Source organism: Strongylocentrotus purpuratus, unplaced genomic scaffold (assembly GCF_000002235.5).
Source record: "Strongylocentrotus purpuratus isolate Spur 01 unplaced genomic scaffold, Spur_5.0 spur5_scaffold_6, whole genome shotgun sequence".
In the NCBI taxonomy this organism is placed as follows: domain Eukaryota; kingdom Metazoa; phylum Echinodermata; class Echinoidea; order Camarodonta; family Strongylocentrotidae; genus Strongylocentrotus; species Strongylocentrotus purpuratus.
In genome coordinates, this window is record NW_022145612.1 from 8,337,242 (window position 1) to 8,362,119 (window position 24,878).

General features: G+C 36.0%; 1 protein-coding gene across 7 annotated transcripts in view; it reads right to left on the reverse strand.

The window, feature by feature from the left end:
- LOC575560 (CUGBP Elav-like family member 3) overlaps positions 1 to 24,878 on the reverse strand; it is a 56,431-nt gene that overhangs the window by 22,747 nt on the left and 8,806 nt on the right. For 6 of the 7 annotated variants that reach the window (XM_030973274.1, XM_030973270.1, XM_030973272.1 and 3 more), the window contains exons 2-3: positions 15,874 to 16,002; positions 12,557 to 12,624 (exon numbers count right to left, since the gene is read on the reverse strand). In XM_030973274.1, coding sequence (XP_030829134.1) covers positions 12,557 to 12,624; positions 15,874 to 16,002 — 197 coding nt within the window. The remainder of the gene's footprint in view (positions 1 to 12,556; positions 12,625 to 15,873; positions 16,003 to 24,878) is intronic. The other variant, XM_030973275.1, reaches the window with a different exon arrangement.

Here is a 24,878-nt window from a genome sequence, read left to right on the forward strand (position 1 = left end):
CTAAACTGACTGATCCTCAGCCATTTTGGGTCATGTGACTTTCTATGAAAGACAAAGAAATGTAATTACATTGAAATCTATTTATATATAAAAGTGGTCTTTTAGTACAGGATTCAATAGGAAATAATTTTCAACGGAAAACAAAAGGTACCAGTAGTCTTTCTATAAAAGTGGTCAGGTGTTTACAAAAGCAGGTTTCACTGTATTTTTGAAAAATATAAAAATCATCAATACCGCTTTGCTGTTATCTAATTCACGGATCCTTGTTAAAAGATAAAAAAAACATGTCCAATATTTGGCAACGTATGGGATGAAATGGCTTGAGAGAGAGAGAGAGAGAGAGAGAGGAGAATGCAATTCTAATCACTACAAATCTGACTAAAAAGCTTTTTGGCAACCACAAAAATATATAGGAAAGTAATACACACAACCAACCCCCCCCCCCCCTTCCCCGATGCTACACTAAACTTAAAAGTGGATTGTTGGCTAATGTGGAAAAAGACTAATCGTACCCTCTGGCTGACTACGTAATGCAACCCATTCTCAGAGCTGCTATTTCTTTCTTCCATTCGACACACTCCTTCAAATTATCCTTTCCTAGGAAGAGGAATTGTCTGTTTAAAAGTCAGATATATCACTAAATCATACCATCGTGGAAAAGATATCTATTCCAACCAACCAAAAAGGGAAAAACCCACTTTATTTCATTGGGGTAATAGATACATTTTGGGGTTTCAGAATCTTACAAAGATCTTGATTGTGTATCAGATTTCAAATGAAGATTAAATGTATTAAACAAGTTGAAAAGGAAAAAAAAAAGAAAAGACAAATGAAAACAGATACCCAACTGTAAAACTATTATTCACAAATTGGTTCACTTTTCTTTTGTTTCTCCCAAAAAACAATTCTATCCCAGAAAACTTAAATCATTCTTACATTTAAATTTTAAGTAACTTAAGCATGATTTTGAAACAGAATAGAAACAAATTATGGCAAGAAAGAGAGATAAACGGAGCATGTGTGTGTGTGTGTGTGTGTGTGTGTGTTCCAGAGAGAGAGAGAGAGAGAGAGAGAAAGAGAGAGAGAGAGAAGGGGAGACAAGAGGCAGATAGAGATAGATATAGGGGAGAAAGAAACAAAGGAGAGAGAGAGAGAGAGAGGAGAGGAAAGGAGAGAAAAAACGAGAAAAAGAAGAAGGATGGAGTAGGAAAAATTGATGAATAGCGAGTGTCAGGGAGGGAAAAGAGAGAGAGGGGAGGACATACAGAGAGAGAGAGGGTGGACACACACACACACACATACATGAGATGGAGAAAGTGGGAATTAGAAAGATAGATGATGATGATGAAGCAAACAGTAGACAGATTGATGATGGCAGTGTAATAGAGAAGAAAAGGGGGATAAAATGAAGAAAGTCGTTGCAGCCTACTCAGAGCACATTGAAAGCCAGCAGGCTAATGCTTCAATAGATTCCCTTCATTAGAAGAGCTCGCTTTATCCTCATCACTGGGCAAATAAAACCCAAGAAATGTGAAGCCCCTATTATTACTCCTAGAAAATTGAGTTGGAAGGTTTGGATTGCAATGACGAATGCATTGTGAGAGGATTAATTTTTACGGCCCAGAAGTAGTAGCCCTGCCTGCTTCTCGCAGCTGCAGATTTCTTTTTATGCCACCTCTTTCTCTTTCTGCTGGTATTAAATTATGGATATCCATACTTAGGATGATATTATGACCATATCAGCATTCATTTGCAGGAATTAATAGAGCCCTGGATAGAGAGGATGTATGGAGAAGCAGGGAGCGTATCTTAGAAAGAATATGCATAAAATATTAAGGGTGCTTTTTTTGGGGGGGGGGGATAAACATTGCCCTATCAATTATGTATAAAGCAATTAGAGTCAAAATAGGAACAATAACATTTTAAATGCAAATGTTTGACAAAAGTGAAAATGTTTTCTGTTTGTGTTCTTTAGATGAATGCTTGCAGGGGACTTATAGCTTTCAAAAACACATTACAGAGTTTTAACTAAACTAATATCCTCCCGGATAACTTTCCTGATGTATTCCCCTAGATATATGTCTAGGCCTAAGTGAAACAAGAGTAAACAGTAAAAAGTGGAAAGATGAATATTATTTCAAAAGAGATAGACAGTACAAAAATATATAAGGAAGACATAAAGGGAGAGAGAGAAGAAAAGAGGAGAGAGAACAAAAGAGGAGAGTGAACAAAAGAGAGGAAAAGGGAAAAGGGAAAGACGGAGAGGAAGGAGGGGGAGAGAGAGGGGAGAGAGAGAAAGACAGAGAGAGAAAGAGAGAAAGAGAGAGAGAGAAAGAGAGAGAGAGAGAGAAAGAGAGAGAGAGAGAGAAAGAGAGAGAGAAATAGAGAGAGAGAGAGAGAGAGAGAGAGAGAAAGAGAGAGAGAGGGAGAGAGAGAGATTCATCATAAGCCTAAGCAAATCTGGATGAAACCCATGGGAATTACATGTCACCTATATGAGAACATAACATGGTTTCCAATGGGTTAAGATCATAACATAATTTCCAATGGGTTGAGTAATAATTAAAAGAAGGTAGATATTGGAGATGAGATCATATAAGAGAAAAATAGGATGATAGGTCAAAAAAGGAGAGAAGAAAAAAAAAAGAGAGACAAAAATGACACAATAGACAAATACATTACCTCCTATCTTAACCACATAGACAACACAGAATCTTTGTCATATGTGGAAGACATTTAAGCTAGTCACTATACGCAATTCACTTCATCCATGTTCATTCTGCAAAACCAATAGCCTATGCTCTAATTGCTAACCCACTGCTCAGTGTGACAAATTGATATCTTTTGGCAATTTCTCTTGCACAGGACCTATCCCCAAGACTCATGCTGATAGTATGCTATTAATCAGCTATCTGCCTCCCTTCTTTGCAAGTATTTTAGGCTGCGGGGTTCATAAAAACCTTATTTCAGCCAAGAAGCACGGTTTTGAAGCATGTTACAAGGCTGCATTCATGGAAATGTTCATCAGAGAGGTGAATTCAAGTTTGTGTCACGATTGCAAACCTCTGAGAAAAAGGGGCATTTTGAAACATGATTTTGCCTAAATCCAGCTTTTTCTGTAACGCCATGAACGCAACAAGGTGATGGTACAGTTTATAGTCTGTTAACATCAATAATAATGATGAAGATTCCAATCTCTCCTGGACAAGGCACGGGTAATTCATAAATGACCCTAGACTGACAAGATGACTTGAATACGTTAACATCTACTGCTGATTACAATTATGAAAGAATGGAGTGGGGGAGTGGGAGAGAGTGTAATTTAAAGAGAAAGACAAAAAATAAGAGTCTGAGTATGAAGGGAGAGAGACAGGAAGGAAGCCAAAGACAGCACAGGAAAGAGGAGATGAAGGATGCAGCAAATGAAGAGGGAGAAGCGGAAGAAGGAGAAGAACAATGAGGAGCAGCAAGAGAAGAAAAATAAGGAGGAAAAAAGAAGAAGGAAGAGGGGGAGGAGGAGGTGATGATGATGGTGATGAAGGGGTGTCATCATCACAAGGTTCCTTCAAACTCCAGGCGACAATTAAGAGTGGTGCAGCTGACCTAAAATTCCTTTTTAACAAGAATCAATTCTGGTTGGCCCATACCCATCCTTCTAGCTCCTAATCTAATCACCCACAATGCACTGCAGGTCAAACAGAGAAAATGGCATGGAGAAAGGGTAGCACAGACCCTATTAGATCTTTAGCGACTGTTGACCCCCTGCCGAGGAATTTTAAATTAATGGCCAGGAACAAATTGATGAAGTAACACATGGGGAGAACGATATTTTTTTTAAACAAACAAATTGTCTAGCTACCCGTATGTGTTGAAATAGATGCTCGCAAGGACACTAAAACTTATTATTGTTTTTCCTGTCTTTGGGAGCATCAAAGAAAAGTAATATATTTAATTAAATTATTCATGGATCAAGAAAGTAAAGGAAATTATCAAAATGTTCACACTAACAGTCGAACAGAAGAAAAGACATGGAATGCATGACTAAATTGTTTATAAAATGGATGGCAAGGGATGAGAAAAACGATGAAGAATTCAGAAAGAGAGAGTAAGAATAGGGAGGTGATAATAGAATGAAACACATTTTTTGCAAAACCTTTTCTACTATTAAAGATCCTAATCTTGCACCAATATTGATACATAAACAAGAAAAGATACTAAAATGCTTGGACTATGGAATAAAAACATAAGTTTAGAGATAAAATACAACTATACTCCTATGTGGCAGGGAAAATTTGTAATGACATTTCACATTTGTTATTATTACTTTGTGGAATAGAACAAGCTATTCTAGTCTGCATAAAACAACCTAACCTGTATTCTTATACACAAGATAACAAATAATACTCAGCTAGCTGACTGCCTCCTTCAAAAGCATACTTTCTTCTATTTTCTACAAGGACGTTGCCCATCCTCAATAGTTACTAAGGCTAGCTTTGGTGCTCATGCGTCAAAACGGAATCAAAGCTTTCATCAAAAGGCCTGACAAATAGAGTTATCATAATTCAGAAACCCGATAGGCCCTGCCATCGAGAAGCTCGACGGGGCCTGGCCGCGACACGAAGGCTGCGAAATTATCCGGCGTTCGTGCAGTGCGAACCAACCAGATAATTGTCAATATAGCCGGACGGGAGAGGCAGGCTTCTGCAACTGTATCTATGCAGACAATAGGCTCGGTAGAGCGAGTCATCTTGTTTTTGAAGGGATTAATTTCAGGGATTGCGGTGGAAGAAGGTGGTGGAGGCGTGGCGTGATGTGTCACATTAAAAATACAAGCAGGGTGGCAAGGAGGAAGTTTAGTGAAAGAGGGGAGGGGATAAGAGGGGAGGGGATAGGTGGGGCAGGGGGAGGTGGGGCAGGGTGACTGGCCAAAGGTGATAATAGCCCAGACTTAGCGTTGGACCAGGTATTTTCAATTATTTGTTAATGTAATTTCTTTACATAATCATGTATGTAAAGGGTATCAATACTTTGTCCTATATAAGTGGAATATCATTATCCTTTAATTATGCTCCAGCAAATACAATTTGACAATTGGACAAGGAACACACCTTTCTCTCTCACATAAAATATATATCACCTTATTGACTTCACACAAATTTTTTATTCCTAATGAAGGAAGGAGGTTTGCACATGGACTTTGAATTACAAGTTATAAGTTACATATGTACTTATGTATATATATTCGTATATTCCTGTTTTGTGGTTATTTCAACTCATTCTCTCTCTCTCTCTTTCTCTCTCTCTTTCTTTCTCTCTCTCTGTACTATATCATGAGCACAATGAAAATATTAATCTTTCTTCATAGTGTAACCCCTCAAGACTTTATCAAATGGGAAATAGTGTGACCTTATTGTTTTCTAAATGTCAACTAAATGAGGCTTATATCACCAAGGTTATGCATTGCTCGATGAGAACCAGAAGGGAATGAGCTCATATACTTCATGGTTAACATCCTACTCAAAAGAGGACCTATATATATATAATGTATGTACCCTATACTATCTGTTCAAAGACAGAAAGGCGCTATTTCTGTGTTAAAGTATATAAGCTTTCTGGCTCCAAACAGATGATACATAGGCTAGACCATATAGCATCGCTCTCCAACCACACAAATAAAATCTATATTCCGCAGGCTAGAATACTTCTATTATTTTCTACACGCTTTGGGAATTGCTGTGTTAACTAACACCCATTTCCACAGGGCTTTAATCCAATTTATATTCATTGCCGTGGATAGGTCATGACATATATGTGAAATGTGAACAGATATGTAATGAGATGAGGTATTTGGAAGGATGAAAATAGATCCTGTGCAGTTTTATCACAGGAGACAGTATCCATAAGTTTGGAGGGATCCATTTAGGGCATTAAAAGAAAGGGGTCAAAATATGTATGCAATGGAGCGACTGCAGAACATTTATACTGCATATTATACTCGTTTTTTCCAACACAAATCAACACAACTCATCAAATTTCTTACAAATCATATAGTCTACTCCTTACAGGACAGTCTACTTTCTTCTAAACACAAAACTGCTTTAATATTTGTCTTATAGTTCCCATTTATGAGTGCCCTAGTTTAAATTAATACAGAAGGTTGAATTTGTTGTGCGGCCAAGTAAACTAGGCTCATCTATAGTAGATATGGATACCTATTCAATAATTGTATATTAAGAGCTAGAAAGGCGTATACTGCACTGTGTTCAATGTCCTAGAGTTAACGCCCTCCTGGCTCTCAGCAGGGGATGTGTGTTTTTTCTCCCTTTTTGCATGACAAAGTTCATGACCATGATTGTAAAATCCTTTGGACTATTAGAAAGTCAATATTGTACCTCTCCAAACCCTTATCACCATTCTGAATAATAATAACAAGCATTGTGAGAACTAGCACAAATATAATATTTTGAGGTGATGCCTTATGTTAAAAGGAAAAATGTAAGGAATCATTTACATTAACCAGAAGAAGCAATTAAAGAGTAAACTTGCAAACGTTTTTTCAAACAAAATGAGATGGAGGGGGGGGGGGGGTGTGGCAGGGGTTTCGGGTAGCACACATTTTAAGTCTGCTATATTATCCCAGTTTCTTTATTGCAATCAATATTTGCAATAAATTTTATTTAATTATGTTTTGTCAAACAAATGCCAAATGCTTCAAGATATACCAATGTGGAACCTTAAATTGTATGCAATATTTGAAGAGAAAATACATCTCAAGTTTTCTTTCATTTGTAATTATATTGCTGCTGGACATCTCTCATTAATAAAGTATAAAACACAATATAAACACAATATTATCATGGTACCCATGTGGTAAGGTGATATTCAGCAGTGTTTCACTGAAACTTTAATTATTATGTCTGAATAAGAGGAAAAGCTTATAAGAAAATGCACCACTCTAGAAGTTTGTTTAATAAACATAACCCAGCTTAATCATAAACAAACTTAGATAGGAAGAAACAAAAATTGGGTGAGGGAGAGATGACCACCGCAAAGAGGGGTAGAGATGATGGAAGCAGAGTGAGAGAATGATAGAAAGTGAGAGAATACGAGGGAAAGAGGGGGAAAGAGAGGGAAAAGAGGGAGAAAGGGGGAGAAAGAGAGGGAAGAGAGGGAAGAGGAGGAGGAGAAAGAGAGAGTGAAAGATGAAATCTGGACAAGCCATCACTGAGATTGCTCCAAAGTAATTTATTACACTGTGGTGTAGAGTAGGAGCATCTCTCAAGTGTTTGCATAGCTGTACAGCATCAAAAACACGAGGCCGCAAGAAACGACAAACTCTGCTGTATCGATTCCTAACTGATGCTGCCTCTTTCCAGTACTTGAACTTTAAAGGGAAAGATAAACCTTTTAAAGGCAGCCGAGAAAAAAAAGTGTTATCAATAAAAAGCTACTCATTTTTGAACTCCGTGAAATGTTTGAAATTATCAAAAGTCAGTAGCCAAAGAACATTTGGTATTTGAGTTTTGGGAGACAAGATTTTCCGGTGGTTTGTGCTTGGCAGCTACAGTTACATGTAGCAAGAAGCTACAAACATTTTGATAATTTCTGTCTTGATAATAATGCATTTGTCAGTTATGCTATTTTATCAATTCTAAATATAATATAATCAATAATGCCCATTTCTCTTGATTTGGAGCTATATCATATCTCATGTTGTTGTGTTTAAAATCACTATATGCATGTATAAATTTAGAATTAGCCATAAATTCTATAGGCATCAGTACCACTACCTTTAAGAGCACACCCAATTTGTTTACAGAAGAGAATCGTAATTTATGACTATCGGATAAGAGATACAAGAAGAGAGGGGGAGGGGGGGGGGGGGGGGGGGGGGGGGGAGAGATGTGTGATTCATCAGCCAATTTTGTTAATTAAGGCAACGATGAGCAGCTCAAGACACCAGATTTAATCAAATACATCTCCTTACACATCACAAATAGCTATAAAATAAAACACAACATACACAGAAAAGGATGAGGGTGGTTTGGACTGGGAGGTGATACGAGGAGAGAGAAAAGAATGAAAGTAGGAGGAAGAAAATGAGATAGGAAGATTTCTTGGAAATAAACCTATAAATGCTCGTATCTGCTTGGGACTTTTTATAACCAAAAGTCCTGGATAAGCTTCACATTAATATGAATATCTTTAAATTTGTTGTGTAATTCACCTTGGTATTTCTTGTTATTTAGTATGTCATTATTCTATTCTTTTTCTCTTATTCATTTCTTTTACCTGAGAATGTACTGTTCAGGCATACTCATTTCAAAAAGTGCTTTTACAAGAACAATGCTTCCTCCTACGTTTTTCAATTCAAGTTTTATTGCATGTATGGCTGATGAAGGGGGAAAAAGCTATTTCTATCATATTCTGTTCTATTCTAAGATATCATATGGAACATTATTCTAGTAAATAATGTGGTATGAATAATCAATTTTTTATCCCTAGTTTATTTCCTCACCCTTCGAAAAAGGTCAACGCCCTGCAAATGTCATGCAAGTTTACTACCTGCACAAGATTATAATTTGATTAATTCCTGTCACATGTTTTATATCTCCCCTTTTTCATAAAAATGGAAATCTTCACTCATCATTTCTTTTTCTTCTAAAGGTGCACTTTGTGAGAAATACTGAGAGTAGATAGTTCACTGAACTTTCGCACACCATAGCAATACAAGAATATTTCAAAATTCAACATGAACCCAGGCGCCCAATTTGAAACCTAAGATATTGCAATTTGACTCGTGCCTTTAATCAAATAAAATACAGGCATGCATGCAAGGGATAAACTTGTAACATAATAAACTCGTTCTATATTATTCCTTTATTGTGCCAAAACACAATAGGGCAATTGCTTGAGAAACATATTGCAATGCTCAACTGTCTCATTTATGGCTGGAACCAACGGGAGAACCGGAAATTCATTTCAAAGGGCACGATTCTGGGAGCTTTTTTCACCAGAGTTCCTGTGTTTTGTTCTGCCACCTGCCCTACCTTGAGAAAAAGGATGACAGCTCATCAGTTGAGATTCATCCTTCTCTCCATCTCTCTATCTCTCTTCCTCTCTATCTCTCCATCTCTTCTTCTTATTCACACTCGCTGACTCCCCCAAACCAACGCATAACAATGCACAAAATGTGCACTGAGTCGAGCCAGAGGTCGAGGAGCATTATTTTATATAAAACTATATGCCCTTCTGGCTCTCAACAGATGAAACTTCCTGTGGATATTTACAAAAAAAGAGGTATCCCTTCTTCCTTCTCTTTCACTTTCTATCATTTATTCTTAAAGAGCAGTAACTACAGAATATTTTCATATCTACTCATGGTTAACAAATGTAAATTTGTGCCTTTCCTTTATAATTATTCATCAAATCCTATGTTTCTTTTTCAACATTGGTTATCCTACCAGACATAATATGTTCAGATCTACTTCTGATCATTCAACTTCTACTCTCAAGGTTTGCTTTCAAATTCTCCATGTTCCCTTTCAGTATTATTCCTCTCAGATCTCTCCCCTGCAAAACATTTCAGCTCTATTCATGACGATCAATCTTCACTCCATTACTTTCCATGGATCTTCAATGAATCATTCTTTTTCATTTCACCATTATATCCTTCCTTTCATTTGTTTCATTTTGTCTCCATCTTCAATTCCTTCTCTAGTTCCATCATACACTAAATTTATATCCCTCTGCCTGTATGCATCCCACTACTCTATTTTTCCATCTTTTGTCTGATGCTCTGTCTATGCCCCCCCTTTTTTTCCTCTCTCTCTCTCTGTCTCTCTTTCTCCCTCTCTCTTTTTCAATGTCACACGCTCTCTCTCTCTCTCTTTCTCTCTCTCTCTCTCCATATCCCCAAGAAGCAATGAATATAGACAAATGACATGGCCAATGGGGAGGTAACAAGATGCTACATAAGATTACAAAAGAGACTTACCACAACATACCCAATGAGAGGAAGCTCTCAGTCTCATTACACAGCATAATCTTAGCGTTTCCTACATTGCAGTTTCTAGCTATTTTTTCCTACTTAAAGATAAAATCGAGTTCTGGTCATGCAAATTGCTTTGTGAAAGAAACTGTGGAAGCGAATGGAAAAGGTATCAGTTTATCATTTTATCAGAAGCACTTCCTATTGGTGTACACTGTAAGATTTAGGAACCATCAAAATGATAAGTAACTGATAAGAAATGTGTGTATATGGGACTACACAACATGTGGCATGAAAGTGTGGTGCACAACCTTTAATTATTACTTGCAATATTTTGAATATAAGGGCACTTGAAGAGCCATCAGGAATTGTATTTTCTATGATAATCTGCCTCACTGACATAAAAAGAATGAAAAAAGCTTGCAAATTATTAATCACCTTTCCAAGAACTCGACCTTCTCTTTATAACACTCCATGTTATATTCATTACAAATCAATCCAATCTATTTATATTTCAAAGAGTATTATGGTGTACGTACGTGCAAATCTTTCTTGCCGTTTGTATCATTCTCCCACACCACTACATATATTCTCTTGCACATTATTTTATACAGGCATTGTCTTAGATGTGGTTTCTCCTCTCTTCATTTCCTATCAGGTTTGTACCAAGCATTCTTCTTGTGGCAATGGCAGTCATTCTAGAACTAATCAAACTCCTACATTCATCCCTGGACCCAACTCTACACATCCACCTAACCTTAACCGTAAACATAACCTAAAACCAAATCACATGCATATGTCTTTCACAAAATAAAAGGCAAAACAGATGTTACCAGAGCATATCTTGGATTACCATTGTCCTATTAAGCCTATCCTAAAGTTAAGACACCTCATTAAAGTATACCTTGACTGCTGAGAGCCAGAAGGGTTTAAGGTTATATACCTATTCATAGAGTTAATATTCATAGAGTTAATACCTGTCTGTTTCTTATTCACTCAATACAATTCAAAGCTCCTTGCATTTTAAGGTTACAATATTCATACATGTTTTCATTTTCAGAAAAGAGCTAAGCTGCATATTGTCACCATTGTCTATTCGTGTGCAAATTAGGAGCATGTCAATCATTCACACGTTAACAAGGCATCTACTCTAGCAATTTTCTCAGGAACTCCATTTTCAGTGACCTCCTTTTCTGTTCCCTCTTTGTTTATTCATAGTAATAACAAAAAAATGCAATATGCATCATAAAAATTGATTTTTCAGATGCTGATCACTGGAATAGCTTCTCATTTTTGGTTGATCTACCACATGCGCTAATCATTGTGATGACATTGGCAGGTTTTTGGCCTTATCTTTATAGCTTGAGCTACATGTAAGTCAAGGAAAGAAAATGTACTGAAAACAAGGAAATTCAAGCACAATGAGATTTGTGGCGTGTCCTGTCAGAAAAACATGTTATATTTTAAGAGAAAATTAGGAACAGTCACAGAATATATTTTAATATCAGGCTGATAATGTACTCCATAATAAATATATTTAAATTGCAAAATGCTCAAGATTATAATTTTTATAGTGCATTTTATGTAGAAAATGTAAATCCTGAACAAACTGCATAGATGTGAGGGAGATCATAATTATATGGGTATATCTTGGTTGTTAAATAACTTATAGAATGCTTCAAATAAAGTGAAATAACTATGAAATGTAAGGCTATTTTTGTCTCTAGGATGTTTTGAAAAAAAAAGTGGTGCAGTTCAGCCATTACGTATCATACATTGCCCACGGGTACCCAGCGTCTTGAGTAACATTTTGATTAGATTGGTCCATCTCCACCCGAGACTGAAATAATTCTTTGAACTCAGCATTAGGGAGATTACAGCTGCAGTATTACAACTTTGATGTTCTTTCTAATCTCTAAAAAGAATTTGTGTATTATTATCAAACCAGCGTGAACTTGTTGTGGTTCATGTTTGGCTTATAAAATTAAATCCCATAAAATATATTGAAAAACAAGAAAATGAGCTTCATATCTTAATTTGCAATCCACCTTTCAGTGAATATATAATAAGAGAAAACTCTAAAATGTTACATAGGAAGACTTATGCTTTATGCAACTCATCTGGATATATTCTTATTCTATTTTGGTCAACAAAGCTTGACAAATGATGTTATTCAGAAAACAAAAGGGCTTCATCTATTGAAGTTTGTCATAAAGATTGGAAAAGGATTTCAGTTACTGGATTTTCATTCCTTATATTCAAAGGACAGAACCATTTCCAGCATGTAGTCGTCTTCCACGTTTGATTCTCCTTTTCATGGCAAAGAGTCTTATCTGTTGACAGCTTAATTTTCTCATTCCCTATGGCTTAAAACAGGAATCATCCTGTTCCCGGTTCCTGAAAATAGGCAACGGGTTGATAACGATGACTACAGATAGAGTCACCACTGATATTGGTAGGCGGTAAATACTGATGATTTTGCTGATGCTCTTGCAAAGTATTATTTAAGGCTAAAGTATTGATGACAAACATGAGATTATGAAGAGGTAAACATGTAATCCTTACCGACATGTTGATACTGTTGATTGCACCGACTGCTTCTTTCCTTGTACTGAATTTGACAAACGCGCAACCTGGAGAGGGAAGAATATAGGTAGGTGGAGGGAGAGGGAAAGAAAGAGAGACAGAAATAGAGGGAGGTAGGGAGGGAGAGGGAGAGGAAGAGGAAGAGGGAGAGGGAGAGGAAGAGGAGGAGAGGAAGAGGAAGAAAGAGGTAGAGAGAGAGAGAGAGAGAGAGAGAGAGGTAGAGAGAGAGAGAGAGAGGTAGAGAGAGAGAGAGGGGGGGGGGAGTGGGTGGAAAAAGAAGGTGAAAAAGAGGTTTATTTAATATGCAATTTATCAAAAAGTCATTTGATTGAAAATTATGTTTCATATCCCACTCACCAAATCAAGAGCTCTTTTCTTTAGATATAAGATAGGTAGATAGATAGATAAATGGTATTTTATTGCATCTTTCATGAATGGCAGTTTCACAACTGAATTGCACATGAGTTACACAAATTGGATATATACAAGATATAAGGACATTTTTAAGCATTTATAAAGCTAATATTTTTCAGTAGCCATCTTAAAAAAAATCTTTGAGCAATTTTTTAGAGAAGTGAATGACCAATAGTTCGCTCAGTACATATTATTAAAATTATAAGATGATCAAACAGAAACAAAGATAAAAAGATTGCAAAAAAAGAAATAAATCTGCATGTATTTCCTAGGAAACATAACTTTCCTGTTTTATACTACTATAAGTAGATAAACGCCACACACTCACACAGACAGTTAAAGGGTGTTGCATGGATTTGCACATGAAATTCTCAAAACTTGTACAAGGGCCAGAAAATGCAAAAGTTATAATTGAAAAAATTACTATAAGTATGGTGACAAAATATCAATTTTAAGCAAAATTACATTATTTTTTTCCTTCAAATTTGAATTTTGCAGCAGGCAGTGTTTTGTTCAACCCTCACAATTAGGGCTTCAATTTTCATTGATAGAGAGAAAAACAGTTTTCTAATCTGATATATTGCACATACTTTCATAAACTTCTCTTTCTGGTGGATATACACTTTGAGATAAGTTTTTGAGGGCTAGCAAATCCCTGATGGGGGCTTTAAAAAGCATGGAGACTGTCATGAATGATATAATAGTTATTATATATTTTGTGTGCGGGAGTCTTTTTATAGATTATAAGTAGGCGTCAAGACTGCATGAGACTCATTGTGTTGACGATAATGGGGGAAAATGGAACACAAAGGCATATACATGTATGACTTAAGAAATGATCAATTAAGAGCCTACAACAGAAAGAATGTGAAGGACTATACAAAACATTAGCGTATTATGAATGATATAATAGTTTTTATGATGTACTTTGTGTGTGGGAGTCTTTTCTTATAGATCATAAGTAGGCGTTGTGTTGACGACGATAATGGGAATATGTTACATCAAAAAGGCATATATTATACAACTTAAGAAATGATCTATTAAGGACCTACAACAAAAATAATGTGAAGGATTATATAAAAAAAAAACATCAGCACAATCTTAATTCAAGCTTACATATCATAATTACCAATGTAATTCAGAATCTTATCATTTCACACACATTTATATATATTTAAAGGTAAAGACCAGTTATGGTCATGCGATCGCATTGTGAAAGAAATGTTGTGGAATCGATCAGAAAAGGTTGATCATCTAGCATCTAGCATCTGCAAGGTTCTGGAATCATCAAAATGATAAGAAATTTGGCCCATTCTTCGTAAAGTTACAAGCACTATACACAGAAAGATGTATATGGGACTACCCTATATCTCTCACAGACCATGAGAGAAACAAATTTACCAAATATATGAATTAGTAGGCGGTTTCCCGGCAAATTTGTTATCATCATGTATTAGTCAAAACATGTTCTTTCACATGATTGGTAATGAGAGCTTCCATTTCACTTTTTGAAATTGGGGCGTTTCCAATACTGGTCTTTACCTTTAAGAGAAGATATCGTTCTCCAATGGAGGAGATTTAAAAAGAGACTCGACACAAACTAGAAAACTCTGTGGGGTTCCATGCATGTGTGCTCTATTCCATGGGAGCGCATACAAGTCTGTGAAGAAGTCTACTCACAACTCACTATAAGGATAATTGAGAGTGTATTTAAACTTGCAGTAGCTCTTCATAGGAGAAATATTTAAAGCTCATATTTTGAATATATATATATCTATATATATATATATATATAGTATAGCCACATACATCCTGAAGATATAGAACAAAATACTTTTGGGTGATTGGTACATTTTAACACCCTCTTAATTAATTCATGAATAGCCAATTAATTAAAATATCGCTATGACAAACATGGCAGACATAAAGTCGAACGGTGGGCAGCCAATGAAATGGTATTTACAATTAGCTTAATTTCACCCATTTCATGCATAACTATGATTGGATATTAATCTTTAAGGATAATGGGGAAAATTATCGATGTTCAAGGTTACAGTGTCAGTTAGGGTCATGGAGTTGGTGAAAATATATTTTCATGGTGCATCTAGATGACCTAAAACCAAACAATGATTAATTTCCATCAAACAGCTTCGAAAGCCATTAGAGAATATCTGGGTCATGTCCGAAAAGTCTGTTTTCCCTTAAAGTGAAGAGTACTTAAAAATTCTGAATAAACATTCTTCATGGAGAGATTCATCCATGGGGACCGAATGTTATCCATTATCAGTAAGTCAACAAGAAATCAGAATCACAAGCATAATCCAAGATGTTTTATCGAGGGCTACAAAAACAAAATCAACACTAAATATGAAGTTTTTTTAACGCAGCCCTTTTAGGCAAACTTACAGTTTGCTCTTTGTCTCACTTAAGTGTGTGCAAAATTGAAGGAAAAAAATCTGTGAAATCTACTTCAACTTCCATTACTGTTATCAGGCTACATAATCTGAACTTACACAAGTCACATGATGTTCTCTACTCAAAGTTATAAATACATTAGTAAATATAGACAGCTAAATATTATACCCTAGCCTGCAGATAAAAAGAAAGGTTTTAAAAAGAAACAGGTTTGGTAAGAAATCTTTTTGTGTATGTGTTATTACCCCCTGCTGATTCCATGATCCTTGATAAAGGAACACTCATCTATTTTCCCAAAATGTGCAAACATTGCATGAACTAAATCAATAAATCTTCCAATAGTCTTTTGATAACAAGAAGATAAAATATAAAAGAGTGTTTTTCTAAAAATTACTATTAGAAGGATAATGTAAGTAGGAGGTATTTAGCAGTTTGGAAAGAAAGCAGTTTTTATTTTGTTCTGTTACCTCTGCTGATTCCATTGGGGTCCTTGAGAATGGTACACTCGTCTATCTTTCCAAAATGTGTGAACATTGCACGGACCTCTTCTTCTGTCTGGGCCTTGTTCAACATCCCAACAAAAAGCTTCCTATCCTCTGTTAAAAGCAAAAAAACAAGCAGAAATTGAATCAATGGAAGGATATAAAAAGAATGTGTAAAAGCAAGATTCATTTCTAAGTTTAAAAGCAAAAAATTATTTCAAATAAATTTAGCTAGAGCAAAACTAGATTGTTCTCAGACTTTCAGCCTATTTTAATAGCACTACTATTCATAGTGCAAATTTCCTTTCTTCTTGGTATCTTTCATGCTCTTTAGAATTTTTGCAATTAAATAGGATTATGAAGCATGCATCAAATTCAAATTAGGGATTTTCAAATGCACTATCATACAAAGGTGATTAACTATACTCTGCTTTTCTCTTTGCCATTGAATTTAAGTATATTGTTGATGGGAAAACTAAATGCTCAACATAACCCCACATATCATGGTCTCTGCATCATGAAATCTACCATGCAATATATCATCATCTTCATAAAGGACTTCATAGATTCCAAGGGTAAGAAATGGAAGCACTTTGTTTTTTTGTAAAGGTTTAAGAGGCAGAAGAGAGGATAATGTTCTCTTATTTTGTTTTTTAGAAGGAGTCATTTGGCTCATATATAGTTCTACTGTTTCATGCTCTGAATCAATTCCGCAAGCAAATGGGGCTCAAGACTAAAAAAGACAGGGCAGCCCTCATTTTCTCAAGATGGATGGGCGAGTGGAACCCTTGCAATTTGTTCCAAGCCAGAGACAAGCAACGCTTGGCAACTCTCTTCCCTGCCCTGCCCTGCTTTCTGGGGGTATGTAAGACAGTCACCAAGCTAAGGTTTCACTGAATTTGCATACTAATTTGAATGTAATCGTGGAATCGGAACCGCAATTGCAAGACGACATTGATCTGCAGAACAATTCAAAACTCAATTTCCCCAATTTGCAGAAAGTAGTAGTCAAGGTGTGGTATTAGGTGTCCTATTGAAACAGTCTCATGGTGCATCGATACGCAAACATATTGATTGGTTATGCTAGAAACAACGGCCCCCAAAGCACTTGCTCTCCAATGCTATCGTTTAGAGGGAGCATTTTTGACCCACCAAGGAAAAAAACATCTCTATTGTTTCCCTGACTCTAGGACTTTGATCTCAGCTTTTATTCTTTGTTTATTTTCACATTACCATGAACTCCTATGTTGTCAAAACATTTAAGCCAGAATTTCATAAATCAGACACTTTTATAAAGGTCATGGATCTATAATAGATGTAGATCTACTGATATAAGAAATATGATGCAATATTCATACTGTTTTTGTTGTGACATACATGGAAAGATGGATAGAGATATTAATATCAACAATGACTATCAAAGTATAACACAGGAGGGCAGTATCATCATGTCCAAACAGGCAAAGTTTCAAAGACTTGGCCAAGAAAGAAAACAAAATGCCCCTCCCAGAATGAAAATACCTAATGAAACCGTTCTTCATATTGTCAAACAGTTTTGTAATTTTGATCATAGACCTACACCAAAACATTTTAGCTAGAACTCACAACACAAAAGATAGGTTGATGTAAATCTGCAGGTTGATGTCAATCTGCAGATTATGCGAAAAAGTTTATATATAAATAATTAATTCCTGATAAACATAGAAGGGCATATCAGAAATAACTTGAAATCATATTATGGTGGACGCATGATGGGCTACATCTTTTTTAATAGTTTATGTAAAGGATGGAGTAGGGGTAGCACAATGCTCAAAATTGGCTAGTGTCAAAGACCGATAAATGTACAAAACATTCTCTCTTTAAGCAGTTTTGACATTTAAAAAGACATGAGTTGAAGAAGCTAGGTAACTAGAGGTCAAACACAAATTATCTTCCACTTCCTTCAACAACAAATTTCAGGGTTTTCCAAAATTTCAAACATGTTGAATGGGATGAACCAAGACAAATCAGTTAAAAGATTTATGAAAGGTTGGACAAAATTGGACACCAAAAAAAAAAAGGGTGAGAATTTTTGGAAAAAAGAAAAATCATAATCACTATATACAGGAATTTTAAAATTAGCAAATTGGTAATGTAACTGTGAAATAGTGTTGGTCAACTATCCTTTCTTTTTTATACCTTATGATGAAAATATAATTTGTTTTTCTCATTTTTTTCTTTTCTCATTAGCAAGGTTGGATCTTCCTTTGATCTGTAAAAAAATAGTGCGCAAGTCTTGATTTACAAAGTCATCAAAAGTCTGTTCATAAATGCGTTGTACAAGGGATTATAATAATCAGGTACATGATGGTTATTTTTAAAAGTACACTTTGATTTACATTTGTGTAATTTTCTGGACATATAAGAACAAATTGAGTTTGGAGATTGAATGACGTTTAGATGACTGCTCGTCAATGGAAGAAAGAATAGAAACTCTTCTTCTGAAAGACTATACCATAAGCTGATGGGATTCATTGCTGAGAGGATTTATCAAGAAAAGCAGCTGTTCTTAAATTACTTTCCCCCCTGAATACCTCTCAAATGAAGCCCCTCTACGATGAAAAAATTGATCCAAACAGTAAAGGAGTTTTTCATACATCATCATTATCAAACAAACAATGATTTAAGACTCATGGGAAATATATATTAAATTGTAAATACCCGGTATAAGATTCATTAATGGAAAAACAAAACACGATTAAAGGAAAAGCATAGCTTCTCTTTCTCATATTGATTTTACACTACTAACAGTCTATATGTTACAGTACATGATTGTGAATCTATTGAAAGAATAAGATTGTCAGTTTGGAGCCAGGAGGGGGCTATCTCATACACATTAAGACAATGTTAGCATCCATCCTTCAGTGAAGATCTAAGGTTTATATTCCTATGCACTGTATATATCACAACCTACTTAACTTCATGCAGTGCACACTTTCACTGCAAAATTGGAGATAGAAAGACAAAAATCTTCATTCAAATAAGCAGTATTGTATTAACTGGGGAAATATATTAAACAGTGAGTGTTTAAAGTGCATACCCTATTGATACTCAAACTCTGAAGGAGAGCGGGTCAAAAGAAGTAGATAGTTCAAATGAACTAGACAAAGTGATAGTAATCAAACTGGACAATAGGGGTCAAGTCGCTCTTTCTTTTTGTTCTATCTAAAAATCTTCCCTCTTGTCTCTGGACGAGAGGATGTCAACAAATTTCTGGTAACAGAAAGCATTAACTACCTTTTTTTCTTCTTGTTTTTCTCTTTTCTTTGATGTCCTGCTTTTATTACTTGCCTCCAAGAACGGTCCCATAGAAAATTTGGCATGTCAGGCAAATTGAAATAAAATTAGAGAGATAATAGACAACAAACATTCTAATAGTACTGAGTATAGCCCCAAACCATTTGTTTGATAAAGAAAGTACCAAATTATATGGTATGTTTCTTTTATAAAGTCCCATTGAAACTCCATTAAGCTGGATAAAAGATAAATGAGTAATTTCAAAAGAATAATGACAAGAATCACAACATGGTTCCTTTTATGCCTATTTCTTCTGTCTATTACTTCTCAATATCTCACCATCCCTTTATTTTCCCTTGTATCTCTATGTGGTAATATTTGTGAGAGAGAGAGACATACAGACAGACAGAAGAGAGAGAGAGAGACATACCGACAGACAGAAGAGCTAGAGAGAGAGAGAGAGAGAGAAAAAGAGGAGAGAGAAAGAGGAGAGAGAAAGAGAGAGAAATATTTTTGTGTGACATGATTTTTCAATGTGTTTTTGTACATTGTGTACGCCTCACAATTAATTTCGAACGAGCAATAATTGTCCAAAATGTTCTGACATTGAATTATGAGCCCTAATTTAAGGTTATTGTTAAGTACATAGGAGTCAAGGACTGCTAGAATAATCAAACAATGCAGTCAGATCTGCTAAAGACTTTTGATATTTATATCGCACACATACTCTTAGTAAATTAGTATGATATATCGTCCTTGTTTTCACGAAGTGACGGTAGTGAGGAAAATCGTAACGCAAAGTGAATGCAATTTTTTTTTCACTACCGTCACTTCGTGAAAACAAGGACGATATGCTTCCCTTGTAAGATCGTTGGTCAGAATTATGTACAACAGGAAAGCCTGATATTGGTGCAAATACACCTTCAGGAAAAGATACTAAAAACAACAAAAACAACAAAGAGAGACAAAGAAAGGTTTACTTCTAAATCATGTGGTCTGTTAATAGCCAAAAGGGGCATTATTTTTTTTTATAGTTTTGCATTGAGTAAACAACCTTCTGGCTCTTGGTTAAAAATTTGTGATGAAAAACTTTATGATACATAACAGAAAAGAAGAAGGGCAATTACACCTTCTACTTATACAAAGTGTTTAATAAAGCCTTTTAAGCTCTCATGAGCTAATTGTGAAGTAAGAATTTAGGATACACCCATACATGTACAATGAAAACCAGAGTGTATCATGGATGTTTTTGGTGTCTATTATTACAGACCATCTAATCAATGGATGAGAATGGGGGTGGGAGGGGGTGGGAGGGAGGAGAAGATGGGAGAGGGGGGGGGGTGCAGAAGATGTTTGTCTTGAAAGCATTTCATCATCATCATGTCCACCACCCATCTCATATTTCAAGTCCACCGTATTCTTTGTGTTTCATACGGCGAAACAACAAATGATTAAAAGTATCCTTTCTCAATTGCACCTCCGGTATCCAATTTCATTACAAGAGAGGAATGATTTACATCTTCCTGTCAGTATAACATATGCCTCTCCATATGTCCACTCGGTTGCTAAAACCTTGTACAAGACTCCCTCAAATGATTCTTCTCAAGGAACCACCCTGTATAGCCGATTTTACTGGCGTCTCCACAAGATACAGAACCCTTCCTTAAAATCACCGATAAGTGCAAAAACAGACATGATATGAACAAAAGATAAAAGCAAATGTTGAGTTCTTGCAGTCATACTTATTTTTTAGAATACTTAAAGTTATTGTAATTTCTCATGTCATAATTATGTTTTGAAAAGGTGTAGGCTGGCCAATTTAATTGTATTTTTTCAAATGGCTGACAACATCATATCTTGAAGTTCTTCAACATAGATATGTGTTTATGGGGCACTGTTACAGGTATTCAACACACATGGTCTGGACAGTCTAGACTTTTCATGGAATGCCTTATTTGTTTTAGTCAGAAAATAAAAATACTTCCCTCAAAATTAAATGTGTTTGGCAGATGATTTGAATACAGGTATGTGGTAATAGTTTTGTTAGATTCTTCTACAAGAAGATGAAAACAAGAACCATGACATGATTCCAATACTGCAATGTAGGTGTCACAACAAATTTTTGTTGAAGCAATTGAAATGACTACAAATGTGCAAAATTAGCTTCCTTACCTTCATCAAGCGATATATAACTTTGGTTGGAGCCTTCCCACAACCTAAATTTCTCAAAGAAACTCAACACCAAATAAACTGACAGCCACCACTAATGGACACCATATATAATACAACCCACAAACCATGACATATACTGTACACATGACATTTTTGGAGGGGAAATAATAAACAGCATTTGAGAAATCAGTGTACACATTGAGAAAAAATTGACACCCTTCTCTTCCACATAAAAAATCCATCACATACATTGATTCGATTTTAGCAGGGGTTTCAATTTAAAAAAAAAAATCTTTGGTGAATAACAATAGAAATATAAAATAAAACTGTAACAGGAACCAGATAAGCTTCGTTGTCAGTCCTCTCCTTGAACTTTTTGTCTTGTAATGATGACATGGCATTAAACTATTTTGGCATCGTCATCAGGATGTGTTAAAGAGAACACATAAGACAAGTTCATTTACAATCAACCCATTAAGCATTATATTCCACATACTTAGAATCTTGCTCTAGGATTGGTCAAAAGTAAATCATGTGATAAAAGATATTTCACCCATTATTGATGGGAGAAGCAAAAAGTTCTTTACACTGTGTAGATAGTACTACTATCTACACAGTGCAACGCACTTTCACTGAAGATAGAGGTACTATCTACACAGGGCAACGCACTTTGACTGAAGATTATCCAAAAGCGCACTAAAACAGGCGTAATTAAGCGCGCATTACCAATGAGCGCAATTAAAGAAAACACATACGCGCACCGTACCCTCAAGTGATTGGGTTAAACCATAGAGCTATATATCTCTATGGGTTAAACTTAAACTTTTTTGGTGTGAATTTGTGCCTAGGTGTCTTTTATGTAGATGCATACACGTCCTTTTCTTTTTGTAGTTAAATTGTTTTAGATGTGGAATATAAAGCAAATAATCACCTTTTGGTTTCTGGCGATGGCAAACTATCACTTCCTCGTCGATCAGAATGTCTATGCTATCTTTTCTCAGCTTCGCTTCGGAAAGATAGCTACATCCAGATCGCCTCGGAAGTGATAGTTTGTCCCATCACCTTCACCAACGGTAATTATTTGCTTAATATATAAATCTCTCTCCATGTTAATAGTATTAGTCAGAGTATGGAAGGAGTTTACTATCTAGTCTGTTAAATTGATCTTCTTCGCTCAAGAAAATTTGTCTGTCTATCCATGATATCATTATCAAATTCTGCCATGTCAATTCACCAATTTTGTTATATTAGTTCACCAATGTAAGCAACATGTAAACCACTCTCCCTACTAATAATAGATAGTCAGAGCATGGAAAAGGTTTCACAGTTAAAGAGATGCTATTTTTCCTATCTCACACTTATATTGTTCACAATCTAGCTTGTGAAATGGAATTTCTATCATTCAAGAACAGCCATCTTATCGTATTAGCTCAAGAAAATCCACCTGTCTGTCCATGAGATCAATAACAAACTATGTTATGTCAACTGGTAAGAATGGAGCATAAAAACATAATATTGTACACGTTTCTGTGAAAATTCTATTTGAAGATATGTAGAATTGATAGCTTCAAAAAGAACGAAAGGAGTGAGTGGAGAGAGAGAGGCTTTGTTTTGAAGATAAAAAGAAACAAGACACATACATAGCCAAGCTGGTTAATATGCTGGATCTGCAAAACACGGTCTTGAAAATTGGAATGAAGAATAATGAAGAGAGTGAGAGCAAAAAGCAACTTTCCATCATAGTTGACTAGCCAATGTCTCATTCATGGCCAAAGCTCTTCTTACGTTTTTCCTCCCAACAATATGCTCTATGCCCAAACAGCCGTCTCTAGAGGGATTGAAATTTCCTTTTCACAAACACCATCAGCTCATGGTGAAATACATTGCTTCCATTCCCCAAAGTAATCAGGAAAGATAGCAAGAGCAAATTCTATAATACACAATCCAACAGAATATGGACGCTCTAACAAAACAAGCCATGTGTTGGAAAAGGCAAAGGAAATGTGAGGAGAGGAAAAAGAAAAAGAAGGTTTTACAGGGAAAAAAGGAATTGATCTAAGAAAATTGAGGAATAACAATTACTCTATCTTGGGGCCATTTTCTCTTGGGTGAGGTTGAACTCTCCCGCGTCTCTGCTTACATGTAAATTGGGAAAAATCTCGCGCGTCAAAAATCCAAGGGAAATTACGCCACTGATCTGCCAGATTATGTAGATGCGGGTGCAGAGTGACCAAGAAAAAGAGCCGGGAACAAGAATAAACGTCAATCTCTTAACAAATAGCTGTCTACTAGATCTCATCAACAGTTATCAACCCCCCCCCCCTCAATTCCCCCTCTCCCTCTCCCTCTCTCTCTCTCTCTCATTCCATTTTGGTTTTCTTCTCTAGCAAGAAGCAAAGGGACACCGTTATTCTCGTATCTCCTTGTTAGCTTTCGTTTCTCTCTAGAACTGTCACTGGGGATGATGCACAAAGTGTTGAAAGCAAATACTTCTTAGGTGTTGTATTTCAAATGAGTGTGTCTGCATTTGTGTATGAGCGATGAATGGAGGGGATAGACTCCAATGTTCCAGATGAGGCGAAAAAACTAGAAGACAGTGGAAACCATACCATTTTTATGCTTAAATGATAAACTAAGATTACTTTTAAGTGAATCCAATGATTGTATTTGATCTTACTGTGAAAGAAAAAGCGTCAAATTTTACAATAAAATCCTCTACTAACATTGATCAGACTTGTACCTTTGAGTATGTTTACATCTTAAGAAGATATCAATATATGCTGATCTCAACTGAAACTTTGAGGAAAAGATTTAGAAAACTACATTATTATAAATAGAAATGGAATGTAAATTAACATGAGACATGAGACAAAAGCAGTGACGATCATGTCCAGCAGACGAACATCAATAAATCCAGTTGAATTCCATCCATGTCCCTATGAAGAACATCTCACAATCCTTATCTAATATCTCCCCTCTCTATACTGAATTTCATTGTATTTTCTTGTTACCCTATAAAGGACAGTAATACCACCCGATCACTCCCTGTAGCCCCCTACCTGACCCAACCCCCCCCCTCCCCCCCCCCCCCCCCCACTCACTTCTACCCCAACCAACCCTTGGGGAGAGAGAAGGAGTGTGAATCAGCTTGTGCATATGTATACATCAAGAGCATCAGTATGTCTGTGCACATGCTCGCCACAAGAGGGACTTGAATCAGGAAGACGACGCAGGAAAGATGGCATCCTGGAGGGCATGTTATGAAGAGGTTCAAAGTAAAATAGCCTCCAATGCATTTCAAAATATAAATTAAACCCAGCATCTTCCCGTATACTCTATTTGAAGCTAATCCAATTCCGCCCAGCAAATACAACTTGGATATTATCTATGTAGTAATCTCCTAACCCTTGGGCTTCATTCCCAATGAATATTGATTGAGAAGCAATTGGCAGCTACAATGAAGTATCATTATATTGGGAGATACATCCTTCTTGCACTGACGGGCATCGTACACCCTAGATTTATTCAGCAGAGTACCCTGT